This window comes from Pan troglodytes, chromosome X, assembly GCF_028858775.2.
Source record: "Pan troglodytes isolate AG18354 chromosome X, NHGRI_mPanTro3-v2.0_pri, whole genome shotgun sequence".
In the NCBI taxonomy this organism is placed as follows: Eukaryota; Metazoa; Chordata; class Mammalia; order Primates; family Hominidae; genus Pan; species Pan troglodytes.
In genome coordinates, this window is record NC_072421.2 from 147,725,817 (window position 1) to 147,747,674 (window position 21,858).

A 21,858-nucleotide genomic window follows, 5' to 3' on the forward strand; every position below is an offset into this window, starting at 1 on the left:
TGGCCCTCCATGGCATCTGAAGCAATGGCGAGCTCGGCGGCGGGGAGGGGACAGCCTGGACTGCATGCTGTGTCTCTGCAGTGCATCCCCACTGTGCTGGGGACACAGAACCACCCACATCTGTGCTGTGGCAGGGCAGGGTTCTGCCCCCAGAGCCCAGTGTCGTATCAGTCCCGTGTATGTCTTAGCCAGGCCAGGGACGTGCCTATGGGTCTGTGACTGATCTCTCACCTGTTCTCTTTAGAGAGTGGCCCCTCAAGAGGAGCAGCTGAGAAAGGCACCAGCCTGCAAATGGCAGAGCCCTCCAGCTTGTGGGCAGGAGCCACTCCTTCGAAGGGCTATGGGAGACAGATAGACATTCAGGCAGGAGTCCCAAAGGAACTCAGAGCCCAGGCCCCATCCCTGCATCTCCCTGACAGCCTGGGAAGGAGGGAGGGAGGGAGAAACAGAGGGAAGGAGGGAGGGAGAGAAGGAGGGAGAGAGGGATGGAAAGAAAGGGGAAGAGAGGGAGGGGGGATGGAGGGAGGGGGAGGGAGGGGGGATGGAGGGAGGGGGAGGGAGGGGGAAGGAGGGAAGGAGGTCCATGGTTCCCCTGAGCATCCACTGGGAAAGCCCCATCAGCCACCACTGGGGCCGAGGCCGCTGTTTCTGAGATGTGTCTTGTGCTCCCAGGGACAGTGTGCACCTATGGGGCAGATGCCACCTTCACCAGGTGAATTTGGAGAAGGACTCAGAGTCACCCAAACCAGGTGGGACATTTTCCCACTCTGACCCCAGCATTATACTGGTTCCTTCTGAGGATCTTGGACGGGGCTGCTGGGTCCTCCAGAGCCCAGGGCACCTGGGGAGGCCCTGCTGAGAGCCCCAGCTGAGGACTCAGGGACCGCCCCCGCCCCGGGGCCTTGACTTGCAAGGGACCTCGGGCACAGCCCTGCCTCCTGTGGGCCTGGATCTCCCCACCTGTCAGCACTTTGTGCTGGGGGCCTGCCTGACCTGAGAGGCCCTGCCTGTCTTTCCCACAGGCTCCCAGAGACTGACCGGCTTAAGGCTCGAGGCGTGCCAGGGCCCCCGGAGTCACCCTGCATCAGCTCTTGCCGCCTGCTGCCTGGGCACGGGAGACCACACTGGTGGAGGGGATGAGACAGGGCAGGCCCAGCCTTGGGACACCCCTGTCCCCACAGCTCCAGTGACTGGGTGCTTCCCCCAGCCCTGCAGAGCAGCCTGCCCCACTGCAGACAGTGCTGGTCCAGGGAGGTCCTCACAGGACAACCAGAGTTGTGATGGGGGTGATGATCAGAAGCTGTGAGTGTGGAGGAGGCAGGTTCTCTCTGTCTAGCCATTGTACAGATGAGGAAACGGTGGCCCAACGCCACACAGTGCCCAGCAGGGGTGGCCCCAGGAGCCAGTATTCCAGTTCAGGCTTGACTGACCTCAGAGCCCCCAAACTGACTCATGCTGCCTCCTGGCTATGCTCTAAGATCCCCAAAGGGGAGGCCCTCACTAGTCCCCCATCCTGTCCAATGCCCAGCACTGTGTCAGGCAGAAACGTGACAAACAGTTGGCATCTCTTAAAGGGTGGTCCAGCCGAAGGAGCTGCCCACCCAGCTAGAGAGGGAGCAGCACCCTGTCCAGGCCTGTCCTGACAAATGGGGCCTGTATGAGGGAGGCCTGTTTCTGCAAAGAGGCTGTCCTTTGCCAGCCCTGCACACCCTCCCACTCAAACCTGTTGCTCTCGGCAGCAGTGGCTGACTTGAGACTCAGTGTTCTCTGTTCTTTCAGAGCAAATAAAGCTGACACGTTGGCCTCCAGCTCTGTGAGGGAGGGAAGAGGTACCTTGGGCTCCCAGCTCCTGCCCACACACAGTAGACCTGGGGGCTGGGTTTCCTCCCCAGAGGAACACTGGTCCCCACTGAACCACACGTGAAACCTTGGCATTGTTGACTATATTAAGGCAGAGGGATAGGGCAGTTTGGGTCGGGTGGGAGAGGAGCTGGGGAGATAGGGAGGAGTGTTCGTGGGGGTGGGGTGAGGAGAGGCGGAGAGGGGTGCCTTCCATGTCTTCTAAGGGATGTCTTCAATGTCTGCTGCGTGGACACGGGAGACCACACTCGTGGAGAGGATGAGACGGGGCAGGCCCAGCCTTTTGGGACATCCCTGTTTCCCCACCTCCAGTCCCAGCTCCAGTGACAGAGTGCTCCCCAGCAAGGGGGACGATAAAGGGTACTAACCCAGCTTGTCCTTCCCCAGGACAACAGCAGTCTATGCACACCTCAGAGAGCCCAGGAGACCACAGCCCCTTGCAGACAACCCACTATGGGCTCCTGAGGGTTTGTCCCTGGGCAGACATCATCCTTTGCTTAGGTGATGGTAGCTTGTTTTTTGCCTCTTGTTCATTTTATTTTTAGACCCACTTGGCCAGCCTGTCTCCCAGCCTTTGCAGAATGTGAGCGTGCCCAGAGAAAGTGGTGGGCACATTAGTGAGGCGGGCAGGAAGACGGGTACACTGAGGGGCTGTGAGGACAGCTGATAAAATGTTTGCTTAGCTTCATCTATTTATTAGCATGGTTAGAAACTGCTATTTATATTTTAACCCTTCAGAGACAGTCGTGAATCTCTGGATAAAAAGAGTTGGTTGATTTCCAGCCTGGAAAGTGAGAAATAATCAATAGTCACAGATCTGGTCAGGACTGCCAAGGGCGGGAGCCTGCTGGGGTGTGGCCCCCATCCGTTGGTCTGAGATGCCCAAGAGTGGCTGCCAGGAATGGTGGGCATCACCATGCTCACGCCACACCACCCCCTCAGCTTACATGGTCTCACTCAGCTACTCACGTGGCCATTGGTGCTGTTTATGTGAGGATCAATATAAGCAAAGTGCAGAAAATGCTCATGGAAACTGTGGCTGGCAAATCGTGATAGGGTTTCACACCTGGGAAAATGGAGACTCCTCCCCCGACCCTCCACAACTGTGGGAAGTGCTGGGAGCCATGCGGGGAGTGGCCAAGCTGCAATAAGAACCAGGGCCAAGGTTCCTTCCCCTATGTAGAAGATAAAGTTGAAGGGAAAGGAGGGGGTGGGGGGAGGGTGGGAGAGGTGCAGAAGCCCCCTCTCCTGTTTTCCCACCACCAGGAAGTATCCATGGGGAATGATGCACCCTGCCTCTTCTCAGGGTGGTGTCCCACTTCTGAGCAGGTACAGACCACCCTGTCACAGCTTTTTCTTTGCAGCTGCTCATGCCAAGGTCGGGTTGGTTAGAGGCCCCTGTGGAGTTATGGGGGGTGGTGATCAGACGAGCCTCTCTTTGAGGGAGAGCCACTCCAGCTCAAATCCACTCTGATCCTGCCACTGCCTCCCCAGAGGGCTGGCAGGTGTGACTGAAGTCACCAAGGGGTCAGGCTGTGGTGCCCATGCTCAGGGAGGGACTTGGGGCCTGGCATGTGTATGAACCTGGCATGTGTTTTTGGGAGCGAACTGAGAAATTTCCTAATATTAAGATGTTTCCACTACAAGCTGTTTGCATCTCAGATGCCCTTGTATTTAGTCTGCTGTAATGGTGATGTTTTGGAACACTTATCAACAAGCATTTTGACAATTTGCTGTGGTTTTAGGAGCACTGGCTCCTGTCTTTGCAGCTTATTAATTGGAGACAGTTTAAGGATATGTGTAGACATAACTGAGTTCTTCCTGGAGCAAAACCGAAGTGCAAGCATCTCAGAATTTAACTGGAAATAAAGCAACCCAAATCTGTCTCCTGTCTCATGAGATCACTTAACCTTGCAAAAGGGACCAAGCAATGTGCATTTCAGTTCCTGATGGGGTTTTCCTGTGGGGTCTGAAGACTCTAGTGGTCTCCTTTCCTATGAATTTATGGCATCAAGCCCCCATCTACTAAGTCTAATCCTCAGTGTAGGTGAGAGGGAAATGAAAGGGCACCAGCCTGGCAGAGGTGAAGGCCAACGCACCCCTGGCCTGCTCTGCACAGCCCCAGCCCAGCCTTCCCTGGCACCTGATTAGAGCTCAGGTTTAGTGCAATTAACAGCTCAAGCCCATAGCTCATGTCTAAATTTACATTCATCATAATCCAAAAGCAAACATGTGCCTTTGATAGCTCTGATTTATTCATAGGATCAGTTTGCTGTTCACGTCTTAATTGTTTTTTTAATAGCTTCGCGGTAGAAAATCAAAGCCTGATGAGTTTTGTCTTATAGAAACTTATTTTCTTGCTTTTTTTTGTTTTTCAGTTTTTAAAACTTAAAATATCTAATTAATCCGTGTAATCTGGATACATTCTGTTTAAACCTTTCATGCTCATATAAAATAATGATGCAAATGTAGCTAATTGGTATAGCAGGTTTTTTCCTTTTTTTTTTTTTTGTTTTTTGTTTTTTTGTCTTGCCAGATACATCAGCAAATATAAGTTCAGGACAAGAAGGTTGTGAAGCAAGAAAATGAATGAAATCCCAACAATCGGGGGGATGTTAAAGGAGCTTTACTACCCTTTGGCAAATGTTAACAAAGATTCCTGGAAAGAAGTTCAGTTAGCACAGCGCTGAGGGGCACTCTTCTTCCTTTGGCCTCCGTTTCACAGAGTACTTGCCTGAGAGGGGCCCCTTCAGGCCCCGTGGCCAGGCAGTGCCCTGATAGCGCCCGCCTTCTCCAAGCCTCACTTGTGCATTGGCAAAGCTTTCTGCAGCCTTAATCCCATCACCTCCTGCCAGCCGTGTTGTGAGCCTGCCTTTCCTCTTAGCATCTCCCTCTTGGCAGACTGGCGAGCGAGTGAGCAAGGGCAATGCTTGTCTGCAGCCACTCAGCTAGTCCATGCAGAAGCCAGGAAGCGATCTTAGAGCTGTCTGACTACAGATCCTTGGCCTCTCCCTCTGTGGTCTGAGGAAAATTCCCCTGACCTCAGCCTTGAGTCACCTCTGAGGTCGAGAGGTCTGCGGAGGCAGAGGAAGGCTGGGACACACCAGTGCACACCAGCTCAGCCATCTCCTGGCTCAGGAGCATCTCTAGAGCTTGCCGACACATCTCAGTTGGCAACCCTGGCCGCCCTCCCCTGCCTCCAGAGCCCCTATCCCTGTCATTCCCCAGCCTTGCCTGCCTAGGCTCAGAACTGAAATCCCAAGAAACAAAGAGGCTATTCAGGTGCAAATATCCCTAATGAATAAAGAAAGGAGATTCACTTGCCAGATTATTTAAGGCAAGTTGTCAAAGCCATTTCTCTTTAGCAAGCACGTTACTTCTGGGGGCGGGGAGTTCGGGGGTGGGGGTGAGGGCCTGTAAAGGGCACCAGCCCCTCTCCAAAGCCTGTCTTCAGATTCCCTCCTGGAACCAGTACCTGCAAGGAAGAATGGATGAGCAATTTGCAAAACATTACCACTGGCGGAGTGAGGAAAGCTCCTAGGAACAGGTTCATTTGACTAGACTCCTCTGGGCAGACAGATTATAAACTTGCCTTGTCACCAGGAGACTAAAGATGAGGATACGAGACTCCTTGGACGTTTCCCAGCAGGCTGGGTCCCTCCCAGGACTCTGCTGATGTGTCTGCAGGAGGGCTACTGGCAACTCCCTGTGGCCACCACTACCACCACCACCTGCCCAGGGAGCTGCCTTAGGGGTAGTGCCGCTCAGGGTCCCAAGTAATTAGAAGCTGCATTGGACTCAAAGACCTTGTCCTGGTGCTTCTCCACTTTGGCTTAGAAACAGGCTGTGATGGAAAGGAAGACTCACAAGGCTGGGCCTCATTTCCTTTTTGGCCATTCTCACCTCCATTCCAACATCAAGACATTGTGCAGACCCCACATAACAGCAGCTAGCAATATTTTTATCATCTGTTGACTGAGGAACACACAAGGATAAACAGCTGATTTGAGTTTAGCATCGGTCTTCGATGCAACTTTCATTGATCATACTAGCTCCCAGAGACATAGAGCTATGAAAGTTACATCCATCTACAGACAGTGCTTGGTATACACACGGATCCAGGCACTCCTGGCAGTAAGAAAATCACCATCACTGGGCTAAACTCATGGTGTCGGCAGGACCAGGCTCCTTAAAGCTCAGGGGAGAAAACTTCCTTCTCCCTCCGGCTTCTGGTGGCTCTGGGTGCTGCTTGGCTTGTCACTGCATCATTCGCTCCAGTCTCTGCCTCCATCTTCACATGACCCTCTCCCCTGTGTGCCTCTTCTGTCTGTGTCTTCTCTTCTAAGGACACTTGTCATTGCATTTAGGGCCCACTGAGATCATTCGGGATCATCTCATCTTAAGATTCTTACCTTAATTGCATCCGTAAAGACACTTTTTTCAAATAAGTTCACACACCCTTGCTCATAAGCCTTTAAAGGCTCTCCGCTGCCTCTGAGATGCTGCCTGAGCTGCTCCATCTGGCACTCAACACTCCCCAGTCAGACCCCAGCCCTCCTCTGCAGCCCTCCTCTCTCTGCACCGCATCCTCCTCACACACATCTCTATCCTAACCTGGCTGCTTTGCTCCTCCAGCATACCCTGACTTCTCCTGCCCCTACGCCTCTATTCTCTTCTTCCTTGCATAGAATACTCTTCCACACCTACCAGCCTCCTTTTCACTCTTCCAGGCTCAGCTCAAACCCAACTACCTCCGAGAAGCCTTCCCAGTCTGGCCGTGCTGAGAATGACTCCCTCCCTCTGCACGGTTCTTTCCAGAGGATTCATATCCAGATCACGGCCAACCCTGCGGCAAACTCACCTAATTAGGACTTCCTTTCTCCCTTGAGGGGATGGGGTTTTACTTTCCCTGGGATCTCTGACACCTTGTACACGATAGGGTATACAATGGATTTTTGTTGAATGGAAGTGGAGGCGATTTGTGCATCTCTTGTTGCCCCCATTGCTTAGTGGAGAAGAAAATTAACTATGTCCAGGAGGGGAGAAAAGGTACAAAAACGAGCTGAGAGAGAAGGGATTCAGAGTCACCCAGTATGACAGATGGCATTCAGAGATCCTGACTCCTGCCCTGGCCTCTCCCACTTCCCTCTACTACAGTTTAGAATCCCTAGGGCACCCCTTTGCCTCCTGCAGCACTTTGAAGGCCTGAAGTTGCCCTTGGCATAGACACTTGGGGTTCAGACTGTTGACATGTAACATGAGTGCAGATCTTGTTCAGATTGCCACAGCCTTTGCACATGTCCCTGAAGTCCCCTTCCCACTTCTTCCTTGCTTTTTGCCAAGGGTAGACCTCTTCCTTTTGGCTCCTCTGGCTGTTGGGAAAGTAAGGCTGGTCCTTTCTGTCTGGACCTCATGCCCACAGCTAGAGGCCGCACCCAACCCCAACTAAGCAGCACCTCTGGAGTCTGTCCCCAGAACCTCCCTGACTTGCCCCCACCACCCCAGGATGCATGGCCCCCAGGCAGCCATTCACTCTGCTCACTCAGGGACTTGCTCTCTTTGTCCACAGTTTCTTTTTGACTTCCTAGGCTCTTCACACCTGCCTCCATTGGAGTACCAGCTCAAGGGCTCCATCCTGCAGCCACTATGGTGGGGGGCAGGGGTGGGCAGAGCATGAACTGTGACATCAGCCCTGGGTTCACATCCCAGCCCTCTGCTTTTTGCTAGCTTGTGACCTGCTTTGAGCCTCATTTCCCGATGGACACATTCATTCACTTATTCAGAAAAAGGAGAAGGAAGGAAGAGAGAGAGAGAGAGAGAAAGAAAAAGAAAGAAGGGAAAGAAGAAAGAAAGAGAGAGAGAAGGAAAGAAGAAAGAAAGAAAAAGAAAGAAAGAAAGAAAAAGAAAAGAGAAAAGAAAAGAAAAAAGATCTTTATGGAGCACCTACCAGGTACCACACCTACGGTGTGCTAGACATCAGCAGCAGCAGCAGTGTAACAGTGCAAAGGACAAAATCCCTGCCCTCAAGGGGCTCCCCTTCTGGTGAGGTGCTAGCCATGTGAATAAGCAGACTAGAATGGGACAGAGGGTACAGGGTTGTGCCATGCCCTGTGCTCTGATGTGACTACTGGGCTCCTCAACAACTCCCACTGTCAAGCATTATATTCCAAGAGCACAGTGAAGGGTTAGGGACCAGAGAATTCTTACTTGCAATAAAAAGTCATTTTCCCTGCAAGGATTTCAATAAGAGAGATTTTTGGGAAAAAATAATAGCTATGGGTGTATTTGGCCATTGCAAAAGATAATCAGCTGCTCCAAATGCATAGAACAACCTTAAGTACCACAGGACCTGCCTTCAACAGCAAATACAGCCACAGTCAAGTTTGTGTGCCCTCGAGTTTAATATGGTGTGATTGATAAACTGCACATAATTTAATAGTTTTTCAGGAAGAAAGAGAGAATCAGTAACATGGCATTGAAGGTACCCATTGACAGTGACGTGCATCACAGCATTAACAGGTGAGGAAAGCATGCGGCTCTGAAAACCCTCTCCTTGCAGCCCAGCTCACGACCCACAAAGGCCTGCGGTGAGGCCAGTCACTCTGCTAGCACAGCCAGTTTGTCTGTCAGTCACAGGCAACAGTCTTCCTCCTGCCCCCTCCCTGCCCCCATAGCCCCAGTTCCCAACTCTGATCATGTTATAACCAAGAGCAAAATGTGATGCTTCTCTGTCCTGGCAGGAGAAATGCTTGTGTGTGCAAATGGGAGACAAAGGAAAGGGACCACCACATCCATGGGGTGCACCGCGTGAGAGAAATGCTCAGGAAGGGAATTGACCAGATTGGCTGTGGAGAGAAAAGAGAAGGAACATGGGAGGCAGAGGTATACCCAGGCTTCTGGCAGGTTACGGAGACCTGTACCCAGGAAAGAAACAACAGTCGGTAGGGGAGCTCCAGGTCTGGATCCGCCTTGAGCAGGGATCATTGTGTGTGCCCGAAGCTCCCGTTTTCCATGGCCAGCTCTATTATGAGGGCTCAGGGGAGCTGGGTTAGGCTAGCCATGTCCCATTCCTGAAAGGCCAGCTCTGGGTCAGAAATGTGCCCTCTCTCTCCTAAAGCCCCAGAGACTGAGTGCTCCTTGTGCATCTCCCTAAATCCTGTTGTTTGTCCAGGCTCTAGCTGGTTCCCCCTTAGCAGCCCGCTCAGCAAGGCAGGCCTGGAGTCCCACCACTGGGGCTTCTCTCTCAGTTGGTTCCACCTCTCCTAGCTGAGCAACCAGGCTTTCACTGCTGAGTGTCTGAGCCAGCTCCATCGTACAACAGGAGTGAGGGAAGTACCTGCTTCACAAGGTTGTCATAGCCATCAAATGGGATCACACTCTAAAGGCAGGTAGGGCAGTGCCTGTATGGCACTTGGTGGATGGTCAATAAGACTTTATCCTTCTTCCTTCATCTTCCTCTTCCTCCTTCCTGTTTCCCCTCCTCTCCTTGGTATTGTTGCTATTTTGTATTGGTTTCTGTGCCTACTGTAACAAATTACCATAAACTTCGTGGCTTAAAACAATGACAACTTATTCACTGATGCAGAAATGTATTTATTCATTTATTCTCCAACAGTTCTGGAGGCCAGAAATCAGAAATCAAGGTGTCAGCAGGTCCAAGCTCCCTGCGAAGGCTCTAGGGGATAATCCTTCCTTGCTTCTTCCAGCTTCTGGTGGATCCAGGTGTTCCTTTGGCTTGTGGCCGTATCACTCCAACCTCTGGCTCCATCTTCACCCTTACCTACTTCCCTGTGTATCTTGAATCTCCTGCCACTCTCTTATAATGACACGTCATTGGATTTAGTGCCTATTTGGATAATCTGGGATGGTATCTCAAGATCCTTAATTACATCTGCAAAGACCTTTTGCCAAATAAGGTCATATTCACAGGTGCCAGGTAGACATATCTTTGTGGGGCCACCATTCAATATACTACAGTATGAATATTAGGTTTTCTTATCAACCCCAGATTCTCAGGCCCAGCCACCTGCATTTTCCCTGAGCTGAGCCTCTTCAGAACACTCATGGAGCTACGTGCCTATGGCCACAGTGGGAAGCAAGATCACAGCTTGTATCAGGTCTCCAGAACTTATGGCACAGGGCCTTGGCAATCAGGTGACCCAAGCCTTTTACTGGCCTAGCAGGGGAAACTAAGCACTGCCCCCTGTTCCCACGCAGGAGACAGTAAGTCTCATGCTCTTTCCTGCTTGCTTTCAGCAGGTATCTAGAGGGCATCTCCCATAGGTCCAGCCCAGCCTGACTGCTGGGACACAGTGTTATTAATTAATTAATAACCAAAACCTCCTAGGCATCTCCCTGGCAGCCCCAAGGCCATCTTCCTGCCCCTGCCCTCAGGGCTCCACAGGCTTTGCTAAGGGCATGCAAACAGGCTCTCCCATTGCCAAGTGGACTGGGGCCACAGTGGGCCCTAAAGCACAGAGGGTGGGAAGAGCTTATCCTAGCCTTGGAGCTAAAGTCCTGGATTCAAATCCTGAGGACCATGTCTGTCACCTTAGACCATGCCCTCAAGGTAAAATAGCAGCCGTGAGCCCTGATGAGGTTGTGAAGCCCATGCAGGGAGGGGAGTGCAAGCATTTTACAACCTGCAAAGGGCCATGCAGGAGACAGTCTTAAGAGATGCCAGGCCACTCTTCCCACCTGCATAGCCTAGGGGCTGGGATTGACCTTTCTCCTGCATCAGACAGGACAAACAAATGCCCCCCATGCTGGGAAAAGCCAGGACTCTGAGAGAAAGGCAGACCTTGAGGGCGGGGATGGGAGGATGCCCGTGCAAAGCTTAGCCCCCCTCCTCACACTTTTCTAAGAACGCAGTGATGGAACAGAACAAGAGAAAGACCATGTCTTTCACCAAAGGGGGGAGGGGACAACCCAGTGACCAATTTCAGTGATTAGCTGCAAGAAGAGGGTCCTTTATTCCAGGCGTGTGTATGCCTTTTAATTTCCTCTTGTGGGCTCCTGAGGGGGCCCAGTAACCGTGCAATTGGTATTCCTCTCCAGCCTTGGAGGATGCGGGCACTCTCTCGGAGATGGCTCCAGGTGGCACAGAGTGCCACCTGCACTCCCAGCTTCCCGATTAACTACTCTGCAGCAGACCTCCACAGGGCGATGAAGGGGAGGTGATAAGCTGGCCCAGCTCTGCCCTGGAGCCCAGGTGGGTCTTCTCCCGCCCGGAGGCAGCAGCGGCAGCATTAGGGAGGTGCGAGTTGACCCTACCTCCTACCTGCTTTGTGCTAAACCAAAACAAAAACCAGTGTCAAAAGGGCTTGGCCCCCTTCAGCAATTGAAGGCATAGAAGTTACACACCGGGCCAATTAGGGAGTGGAAATTTGCATTACAAGAAGACCCTTTGCTTCACAAAAGTAGTTCTCATGAGATTGCAATAGATGGCACCCAGGGGGGTTAAAGATTCAATTTTCAAAACCGAGTTTTGCCCACAACTCTTTCGCAGCACGTTCTGTTGTGGAAAACCAGTCTCCAGACTGACTTTTGACCAGCCTTCCAGCCCCAAGATTTGTTGTTTACCAAAGGATACATGCCATCCTTATACTATCTCATACTCAACCCCCTTCTTTGCTATGCCCGGGGCAATTGCTCCAAAACAGATATGGCTCCTCCCAGGCTGGCACCTGGTTCCCGGAGGTAGTCACAGTGGACAAGTATCTAGGCCTGGGGTGGAGAGTACGAGCTAGACCTGAGTCCCAGTCCTGCTGAGCCATCTCAAGTTGCAGGGCCTGTCCCCTCTTTCAGGCCTGAGTGTCCACATTTATAGAACAAGGGAAGGTTGATAGAAGAATCTCCCAAAGTGTTTTTCCTTCTAGGAGTTCATTCCTAGGCATTGCTGGGTGGCCCTGGGGATACTCTTGACCTATGAAGTAAGATAGGGACATTGCCTTAGATAACGCCAATAATAATACACAGGGGAAAATCCAAATGCCTGCGTGAAAGTACTTTAGCCCTTGTACCATTTACAGATGCTGAAGGTGCAGCGGTGGGGATGGCCTGTGTCCCTACAGAAAGCACATCTTACAAGTCACACACCTCACCATCTAAGTGCTCAGCTTTCTGAAACCTGCTCATTCAGAACATATGAACCTCATGCTGTGGTATTCCAGGTCTCAGCTTGGCAAGCTCAATGATGTTTTCATTCCAATCAGTGCTGAATACAAACAGACCCTTATCCCTAAATTGTGAAATTTAGAGAAAAGTAGAGTCTCAAGGTGCAAAATTTGAGCCTCACAAAATTTAACTAAACCGAAGTTTGGGATATAGTAAGAGCTCAAGGAAATGGCTTCTAATTGCTCATTGGGAATAGATTTTTGAGATTAAAACAAATTTTTCAAACCTGTCCAGACTCAGAGGCTTGGGAGTGAACAGTTGTCACTTAACTTTATGGCAGTGGTGGCTGGAAGCTCGCCCACCCTGATTCTTTGTTCTCCCTCCCATAATTGCTCAAACTGAGAGGTCTGTAGGCACCTTAAGGATTCAAAGTGATTTGTGAAAGTTGTAAAGTCCAAGCCTCAACTAGAGAGTTGTTCTTGGAGGTAGGAAGTTTGAGGGACTTAAAATGAACTGGGGGGAAAAAGGCAACAGAGGAAGAGTGAGAACAGAGAGAGAGAAAGGCTCAGAGGAAGGAAGATAGGGGAGGCGGGGAGAGAAGGAGAGAGAGAACGTGAACATTTCCTGGTGATTTTAATTTTCACATCACAAAACACCGCACGTCTGTCAACCATTATATTTCCTGTGCAGCCTTCTGTGACCACATGGAGTACCTCAGGGAGGGAAGAAAATAGAATTCATTCCTTTCTACCCCCAGCCTGATGCTGCCCACAGCTGTTTGGGCACAAAGGAAGGAGGGTAGAGCTCTGGAAAATTGCCAAGAGCGCCTCCTCTCTCCAAGGGGAATGACCAATTTTCACCGCCACTGGAAGGGTGTGAGCTGTCCCAAACTGCCCTCTGGGATTATGCTTACTCGGTTCCACAGGAACATTTAGAGAGACAGAGGTTGTCTTGGGTTATCAGGGCCACAGCCTTCCTGGGTCTGCTTTTGGCACCTAGGATTCCATGAAGAGGGACTGACAGAACCTGAGAGCTGAAAAGCACCTCAAGAAGTCATCGGTCCAGTCTTGCCTCTAAGGACTCTCCATCTCAATCAGCAGGACCCTCACCCAGTCAGCAATGGATCAAACGTCCCGGCTTCTGGGGCCAAAGACAGGCCTCTGCCTCCATGCTCCTAGTCCCTTCCTTGAAGCGGTCGGATAATCACATGACGAGCCTCAAGCAAGGGACTTCAAGCTGGTGGCTTCCAGCAGCTAGCTTCCTGCTTCTGAACCATCATTGCCTCCTACTGAAGTCCTCCCATCCTCCACTCCCACATCTATCCAGGCCCTGGGAAACTTTGCCAAGAAGCAGATGATGGCGTCTGCCTTTGCCTGGGTGATGAGATGACTGGCTTCTGTCCCAGTTCTGCCACTCACCAGATGGATCAGTTTCTCATTGCTGCTATAACAAATTACCACCAACATAGTGGCTTAAAACAATGCAAATTTACTATTATACTTTTGGAGGTCAGAGGTCCAAAACAAATCAGTTTCACTGGCCTAAAATCAAGGTGTCAACAGGGCTGGATGCTTTTGGAGGCTCTGAGGGGAGAATCCATTACTTTGCCTTTTTCAGGTTGGCCACCTGTATTCCTTGGCTCATCACCCCCTCCTCCATCTTCAAAGCACATCATTTCAATCTCTTTCTTAAGGTATCTTGCAGAGGAGGTCCCAGAGGCACCAAAGGGGTGACAAGCACAGATTGCTTTAACTGCTACTCAGAGAATGATTCTGTGCCAAGCCCTGTGCTGAAGGCTTTACACTCACAATCCTTGATATACACATGGAGCTCTTGTCATCACATCCCTTTCTCTTCTGTCTGTGCCAAATCTCCTTCTGCCTTCCTCTTATAAGGACACTTGTGATTGCATTCACAGCCTTCCCAGATAATCTAGGACAACCTTCTCACTTCAAGATCCTTAACTTAATTACATACACAAAGTCCCTTTTGCCATATAAAGTCATATTCACAGGTTCCAGGGGTTAGGATGTGGACATCTTTGTGGGCCATTATTTAGCCTACCATACCAGTAATAGGTCTTTGGCAAGTAAAGTCACCTCACCTCTCTGAACCTTACTTTCCTCATTTGTTCAGAGGGGAGAAGACTCCTGCCCTGCTGACTTCCTGGGCGCCCTAGGAGGTTCCAGTAAGACAGTGAATGTGATGACATTGTATGCTGTTGAGTGAACACCAGAATAAGTGCTGAGGCTGGTTCTTGTTGCCCTTCTTATGAAGCTGTGGTCCCCTCAGTTCAGTCACCCAGTGCTATCTTCCTCTCGGGAGCCTTTCCTCTGTGGCCTTTTCCAGGCATGTCTTGATGAATGTACTCCAAGTTAAATGTGTCACTAAGCCAACTGGCTCCTCCTACCCTCTCCCAATGATTGAGCGCATAGAGTGGCTATGCTGACTTTGGATCCCAGGCACTGGCAAGTGAACACCTTAGTTGGTTAAAATATCCCTTCCCACTCTGCTGTGTTATGGTTTCAGTGAGACCCATGTGTATATGAAGAAGATTGTGAGTGTAGAGCCCTCAGCACAGGGCTTGGCACAGAGTTGTTGTTCTCTGAGTGGCAGTTAAAAATGTCTGTGCTTGTTGCCCCTTTTGGTGCCTCTGGGACCATCCTTTACCCCCTCCTCTGCAAGATACCTTAAGACCACAGCTAGCAGTCACAGCAGCAAGTGCAAGCACCTTTTGACATTTATGCCATCCTGGCCCTCTGCCAGTTGCTATCCATATCACTTTGGTTGGCCAAGCCCCATTGTCAGCCTCAGCTGGCCAGCATTCTTGGAGGCAGGTCACAGTTTGTTCAACAGCTGATAAGAGGTGTGTAAGGGGCATCAAAGGCTCTGAATGTAGAGGTGGAAAAAGCCCCTGGGTGCATGGCCCTGGATGACTCTTGGGGTTTAGAAGAGACCACGGAGATGACCAATGACCAACAAGCTTTCAAAGGGAAATGCTTGCCTCTACCAAACTCAGGGGAAGTCATATCTTCTGTCACCCCAGGGGGGCTTCAGTTAAGCTTGTGAGAAGCTGAGAGCAGAAAGACCTTTTCTGAACCTGATGTTCCCACCCCTCATCATGCCACTGTGGAGACAGGATCTACAGGGAACAGGGAGAACTTGGCCATTATTTCCCAAGACAGCCAGGCTGGCAGCTTCCACTACAGGTGCTGCTCTTCTCATTCCTGATCTTCTGAGCACACCATCATTCCCCAGGGCCTTCCACAGCCATCTTCTCTGCTGGGGTGTCCCATAACCTTTTTATGAGTCCCAGATGACCTTGATTCCAAAACCTGACAAGGATATTGCAAGAAATGAACATTATAGACCAATTCCTCTCATGAACATAGTTCCACAAACTCTTAAGAAGATATTAGCAAACCAAATCCAATACATATATACATATAATATTTATTGTTACATTTGTATATATACATATAACATATACATACATGAATATAAATACATATCTCCCTTCCCTTTCCATTAATATGTATGTGCATATATATATATGTATGTCCAGTCATATATATTCATATATGTTCATTGTCCCATTCATGTGTGTATGTGCAGACAGAGAGGACTTCATCTTCATAGTTCTTCTGGTATTTTCAGGGTTCACCTCCCAAATAAATTATTTGTACTCCAATTCCTGACCTAGTGTCAGCTTCTGGGGAAATACAATCTAATTCAACAACTAATTAAGGTTTATTGTAGGCATGTGAGATGTGAGGGTGGTTAACTATTTAGAAAATCAACCAATGGGATTAATCTTATTAACAAAGAAAAAGGAGGAAGTCATACAATCATTTGAATTGGTGCAGAAAAGCATTTGAGAACATTCAACAGCCATCCTTAATAAAACACCAAAAAACAAACAAAAATCTCTTAGAAAACTAAGAAGGGAACTTTCTTTCTTTCTTTCTTTCTTTTTAGTACAAACTTAGGGCTCTTTATTCAGGCAGTAAAGTAAGGAACAGCAAAGTGGGAGGGCTACACCATCACCATGGCAACGGAAAGCCTCAAAAACATAAAGTCCCTCGACTTATGTCGGGTAGACTCTTCCTAGCTCAGGAGAAACACATTTTAACTGGCTGAGGACAAGGCCAGGCAACCTGGCCTCACTGTGGAAGGGCAGCTGGACGCATGGCCTCTGGTCAATCCTGGAAGTGCTTGGTGAGGGCTTCCAGCAGCTCCTGCTTCTTCAGGCCACTCTTCAGCCCGTAAGCCCGGCAGGCCTCTTTCAGCATGGGCACAGTGAACTTGCCCAGCGTGCCCTTGCTAATGTGGGTCTTCAGCTCCTCTTCTGAATACTCCACCTTGGGCCTTTTGCTTCCAGAACCTTCATTATCATGTTTTCTCTTGGTAACTTTCCCTTCAGGATTGTAATCTGGTGGGTAAACAAACTCCTTAAACTCATCCACCAAGGAGCCCAGTCTTCTATTTATTGCTTCAACCTTGGGCAATGTCAGGTCCACTGCTTGTTCTGGCTCCATCAAATCCAAGGCCAAGGCCTCCAGGTTCCTGAAGTGCTGCTGCAGCACGGGGTTCTCAAAGCTGTCACTTCTGTACGTGAAGCGAAGCTTCTCAATGATAGCCTTCATCTTGTCCACCTGCTCTGGAGTTGCCGTGACTTTTTCAGTAAAGGGCATCTTCCTTTTATCATCAGCAAAGGGTAAAAAGACCAGCTGGAAGCCCGGAGGAGTCACCTGAATTTTCTGGTCATCCAACACTTCTTCCTGTGTCACCAAAGCCACAAAATAAGGGGGGATGTTCCTGCGGGGTGTGTATCTGCACAATGCTGCAACCTCCTTCTCCAGACACTTGATGAGCAGAGCACTGAACAGGGTTGAGCTCCCAATCACCAGCGACTCCTCTGGGTACACAAACAGGGAGGGCCTCAGGTAATGGCGTTTCTTCAGCAGTACCAATGGCTTGAAACCCATGAGCATCAAACCTGGATCATCAAACCATTTTAGCTCTTCTGTTTCCTCTTTCTCCAGTATAATCTGACGACTCCCATAGATCTGAGACCACTTGGTATCGCTAGGCAGAAGCAAATCGTCTGTACTTGTATTAAAGGTCCGGGTCTTGGTTTTCACTGGTTCATTTATTTCCCGATAGAGCTTTATTGGAGGAGGCTTGAGAGCCTTCTGGACCAGATTATAAATGCCCACAGAGATCACTATATCTTTGTTGAGCTTCAGCTTTAACCTGCTGAGTGCTCGCTTCCTGGTCTCTTTGGCGTGAACCTTCTGCAACAGGTCTTCTAGCTTGCTGGATTCCTCAAAGTGAACCCTGAGGTCCTCATCCTCTGCTATGCTGATGATATCTCTGTAGAACAAGGATATGTCAAAGCCTCCAGGTTTCTTCAGATGCATCAAGTCAAGGAAGATGCCTGTATCTCGGAGATCACCGGCTTTGGTCCTGGCCTGGCTGGCTTTGGCACTCTCATTGCCATGGGGGTTGTCTTCATTGGTGAAGAGCGTGATCTTCTTATGATTCATCTTGAATTGGACATCACTAAAGAGATTGGCACGGACCCACAGCACTTCACTGAGTGAGTAGTCAGATCCATGGCCCATCAGGTCTTGGAAACGTTTTTGTCCCTGCTGCCCCTTAAACTGGTCAAGCTCTAGAATTCGTTTTGCACCTGGATTATCCAGCTCCTATAAGACGTAAATATTTTTAAAATTCACTGAATTTTTGTCTTTCTCGGTACCATAGAACACCACAGCCAAGAGATCTCGATCACTGCTTATGATCTTACTGATGTACACACTTTGAATACACTGGATGCTCATGTCAAAAGGTGTCAATTCATCTTCACTAGGAGATTCAAACGTAGCCTTGGAGGCATCAACCAAAAAAATCAAACTATCTCTTTCTGAATATTTATAGTCTCCTCTTGCTTCAAGGTTCTCTTCTTGTTCTTCTTCAGCTTCTTCACTGCCCTCGGTTTTGTAATATGACTCCCACCCTGACAAGTTGGCTACTGCTTACTTTGGCTAAGAAGGGAACTTTCTGATCTGATAAGGAGAAGTCACACACAAAAAAACCCTACAGCAGCCATCGTAATTAACAGTGAAGTATTAAAATCCTTCGTCATAGATTGAGAATGAGAAAGCGTTTCCTACTATTACCACTTCTGTTTCATGTTATATCAGAGGTCCAATGTAGTTCAATAATCTAAGAAAATGGCAGAAAAGCATAAGGATCAGAATAGAATACATAAATCTATTATTCACAAACTGCATGATTGGGTCCATAAGAAATCCAATAAAATCCATAGACAAACTATTAGAATTAATAAGTGAATTTAGCAAGGTAGTGGGATACAAAGTAAACATGTTTAAAAATCATTTGCATTTTATATATTAGCAACAAAAAGACAAAATAAATTTATAAAAGATTTCATTTATAATAACATCAGAAAACACCAAATACCTAGAAATAAATCTAAGGTGTGCAAGATCTCTACACTGAAAACAAGAAAACACTGAAAGAAATTAAAGAAAATCTAAATAAAAGGAGGGATGTGCTATTAGTCATGTATTAGAAGACTAAATACTGTAAAGATCTCAATTTTCTCCAAGTTAATACATAGATTTGACACAATCCCAATAAAAATTCAAGCAGGCTTAAAAAAACTTTTAATACTAACAGATATTAAGAATGCTGTAATAAATAAGACAGTATGATATTGGTGCAAGGACATTCAATTTGAAAATGTAACAGAACAGAGTTCAGAAATGGACCCACATATATATGGTCACTTGCTTTATGAAAAAATATTACATTTTCATAAATTATTGTGGGTCAATTGAATATCACATAGAAAAAAATATATCGTGACTCCTAGTTCATATCATACACCCAAACCAATTCTAGGTGATGTGTAAAAGGTAAAAAATAAATATTTTATAGAAAACATAGGAGAATATCTTCATGACCTTGAAGTAGGCAAAGACCTTAAATGGGATGCGAAACACACTAATAATATTTTTAAAAATGCATTAGACTACATTAAAATCAACAACTTTTATTTATCAAAAAACATTGAGTGGAAGAAGGTCATCCTTAAGGGGAAGAAGACATTTATAGTATATATTCAGATTCCTTGCCAAATTTTCTATTGGGATTTCTGTCTTTTTCACATTGATTTGTAAAAATTCTTTATATACAATATATATTATGTATTCCAGATAGTTATTTGAGATGTATGTCTCTGGTAGTGCCTCCAGAGACATATATCTTAAAGAACTATTCAAACATGTAAAGAATTCCTACAAATAAAAAAAAGACTGACATCCCAATAGAAAGCTTGGCAAAGGGCCAAACGAACATTTCTCAAAAGAAGTTATCTAAATGGCCAAAAGATGCTTAACCTCAGGAGTCATCAGAGAAATGCACTTTAAAACCACAATGCAATACCACTACTGTAGTGAATTCTGTAGTGTGCTTCCCAAATTCCTCCTCCACAAATCAGGACTGAAGTACTCATCTCGCTGACTCCTGTAAGTGTCGATTACTGACAGCTCACAGCCTAGTTCCTCCTCCTGCTGGGGAGGTCTGCATCCAATGACTGGTTGATATGAGGTATAAAGGCTCAGTCCCCTGCCCAAATCTGAGGCAATTCTGAAGGGTCATCCCAGCTTCAGAGTTCTCCATGGCACTGGCCAAGGTCTTTGTTATGACTGCATCATGGTCCAACCTCTATGCCTGCCTAATCCTGCTTTCTCCACTTGCTCAAAGATACTGTTCCTAAGAGCACTCCCCAGTAAACTTTCTGCACACTAATATTTATCTTATAGTCCACTTTCCTAGGAACGCAACCCAGGGTGACTACGTATCTTCCAGAAAGACTAAAAGAAAAAAGATAGACAATACCATGTGTTGGTGAGGATGTGGACCAACCAGAATGCTCATATATGAATGTAGACTAAGTAGAATGCTCATGTACTGTGGGTGAGTGTGTAAATTGTACAACCACTTTGGAAATCACTGTGGCAATATAGCTGTATCTACTATAGCTGAACATACATACATGACCGAACAATTCCACTACTAAGCACTATAACACACAGAAAGACATATATATTCACCAATAGATATGTACACAAATGTTTGTAACAGCATTGCTCGATGCAATGCCGTCCAAACTAGAAGCAACTCAAATGCCCATCAAGATTTGAATGGAGCCAGGCACAGTGGCTCACACACCCATCAAGATTCAAACACAGCCAGGTGCAGTGGTTCACACCTTAATCCCAGCATCTTGAGAGGCCGAGGCAGGAGGATTGCTTGAGCCCGGGAGTTTGAGACCAGTCTGGGCAACATGGCGAGACCCTGTCTCTACAAATAATAATAAAAATATTATCCAGGCATAGTGGCATGTGCCCGACATGTCCCAGCTACTCAGGAAGCTGAGATGGGAGGATTGCTTGAGCCTGGGAAGTCACAGCTGCAGTGAGCCGTGATCATACCACTGCACTGCAGCCTGGGTAACAGAGCAACACCCTGTCTAAAAAAAAAAAAAAAAAAGTGGAATGGATAAACAAATTGTGGCATATTCACATACAAATCTCACAAACATAATATTGAGTAAAAGAAGCTGGACATAAAAAGGGAAGTTCTGGCTGGGTGCGGTGGCTCACGCCTGTAATCCCAGCACTTTGGGAGGCCGAGGCGGGCGGATCACGAGGTCAGGAGATCGACACCATCCTGGCTAACACAGTGAAACCCCGTCTCTACTGAAAATACAAAAAAATTAGCCAGGCATGGTGGCGGGCGCCTGTAGTCCCAGCTACTCGGGAGGCTGAGGCAGGAGAATGGTGTGAACCCGAGAGGCAGAGCTTGCAAGTGAGCCGAGATCACTCCACTGCATTCCAGCCTGGGCCACAAAGCGAGACTCCGTCTCAAAAAAAAAAGGGAGGGGGGGAATTCTGTCTGATTCTGATTCCATCTACGTAAAATATAAAAATAAACAAAACCAGTAGAAATCAGGATAGTGGTTACTATCGTGGGGCAATAGTGACTATGAGGAGCACTCTGGGGGTTTCTGGAGAGTGCTAGTTTTCTGTTTGGTGATCTGGGTTCTGGTTACAGTGTGCTCACATTGTGGAATTCATCAACTTGTATGTGCATGATCTGGGCACTTCCTTGCATATAACACTTCAATAAAACAATTTCCCAAATTGCAAAGAACACATGTACACACACACACACACACACACACACACACACACACATCTAGAAACTAGCAAAGTCAGAGTCCCTGAGGTTGCCTTTTAATTGTTAACATCCAATATGGTGTCTCTTCTCCTTCCTTCCCTCCTCCAGCCCTCATTCATTTATGTAGCTAGTTGAGTTGTGGTTAGGCCAAAGTTTTAAATGTATCATTTTTCAGGACAAGCCAACTCCAGCATCTGAGAATGCCTAGGCTCCTTGCTCTATGCACCTTGACTCCTGGGGCCCGAATTGCACTTCGGCAGTGCAGTAGCCTGGCTGGATGAGGGTTGTGGAGGACACTTGAACAAAATCAGAAGTTTCATACTCATCTGCCTTGGCCTATTGATGGGCAGTGTGGGGGCAGGCATGGCTTTGTCATTACTGAGTGGGTGGCAGCTTGGGAGGGGAGACAGTTTTCCTTGATGAGTCAGTTGAGATACAAACAGGGCACTTGGTGTTGATGAAAATAAAAAGCCTTCTTCCCTGCCTGTTATAAAGGTTCAGCGGGTATGCTCCTTGATAAATGGTCACAGTAATGAAATTCACACTCTTTAATCACAAGGGCTATAACTTAATTAAAAACACATCGAGGATTGATTTGGGTTGGAG

General features: G+C 48.1%; 1 protein-coding gene and 1 non-coding gene across 2 annotated transcripts; one reads left to right on the top strand and one right to left on the bottom strand.

Moving 5' to 3' along the window:
• Window positions 1–13,117: 13,117 nt before the first annotated feature.
• On the top strand, window positions 13,118–13,227 carry MIR2114 (microRNA mir-2114). The gene has a single exon (NR_106657.1). It is a non-coding gene; the product is annotated as a microRNA mir-2114 (primary transcript).
• A 2,714-nt stretch (window positions 13,228–15,941) lies between these two features.
• Window positions 15,942–17,972, bottom strand: LOC458868 (X-ray repair cross-complementing protein 6-like). The gene is given in 1 exon segment (XM_054676349.2): window positions 15,942–17,972. A coding segment is annotated over 1 exon segment (1,647 nt). The 5' UTR covers window positions 17,823–17,972; the 3' UTR covers window positions 15,942–16,175.
• Between the last annotated feature and the right edge of the window lie 3,886 nt (window positions 17,973–21,858).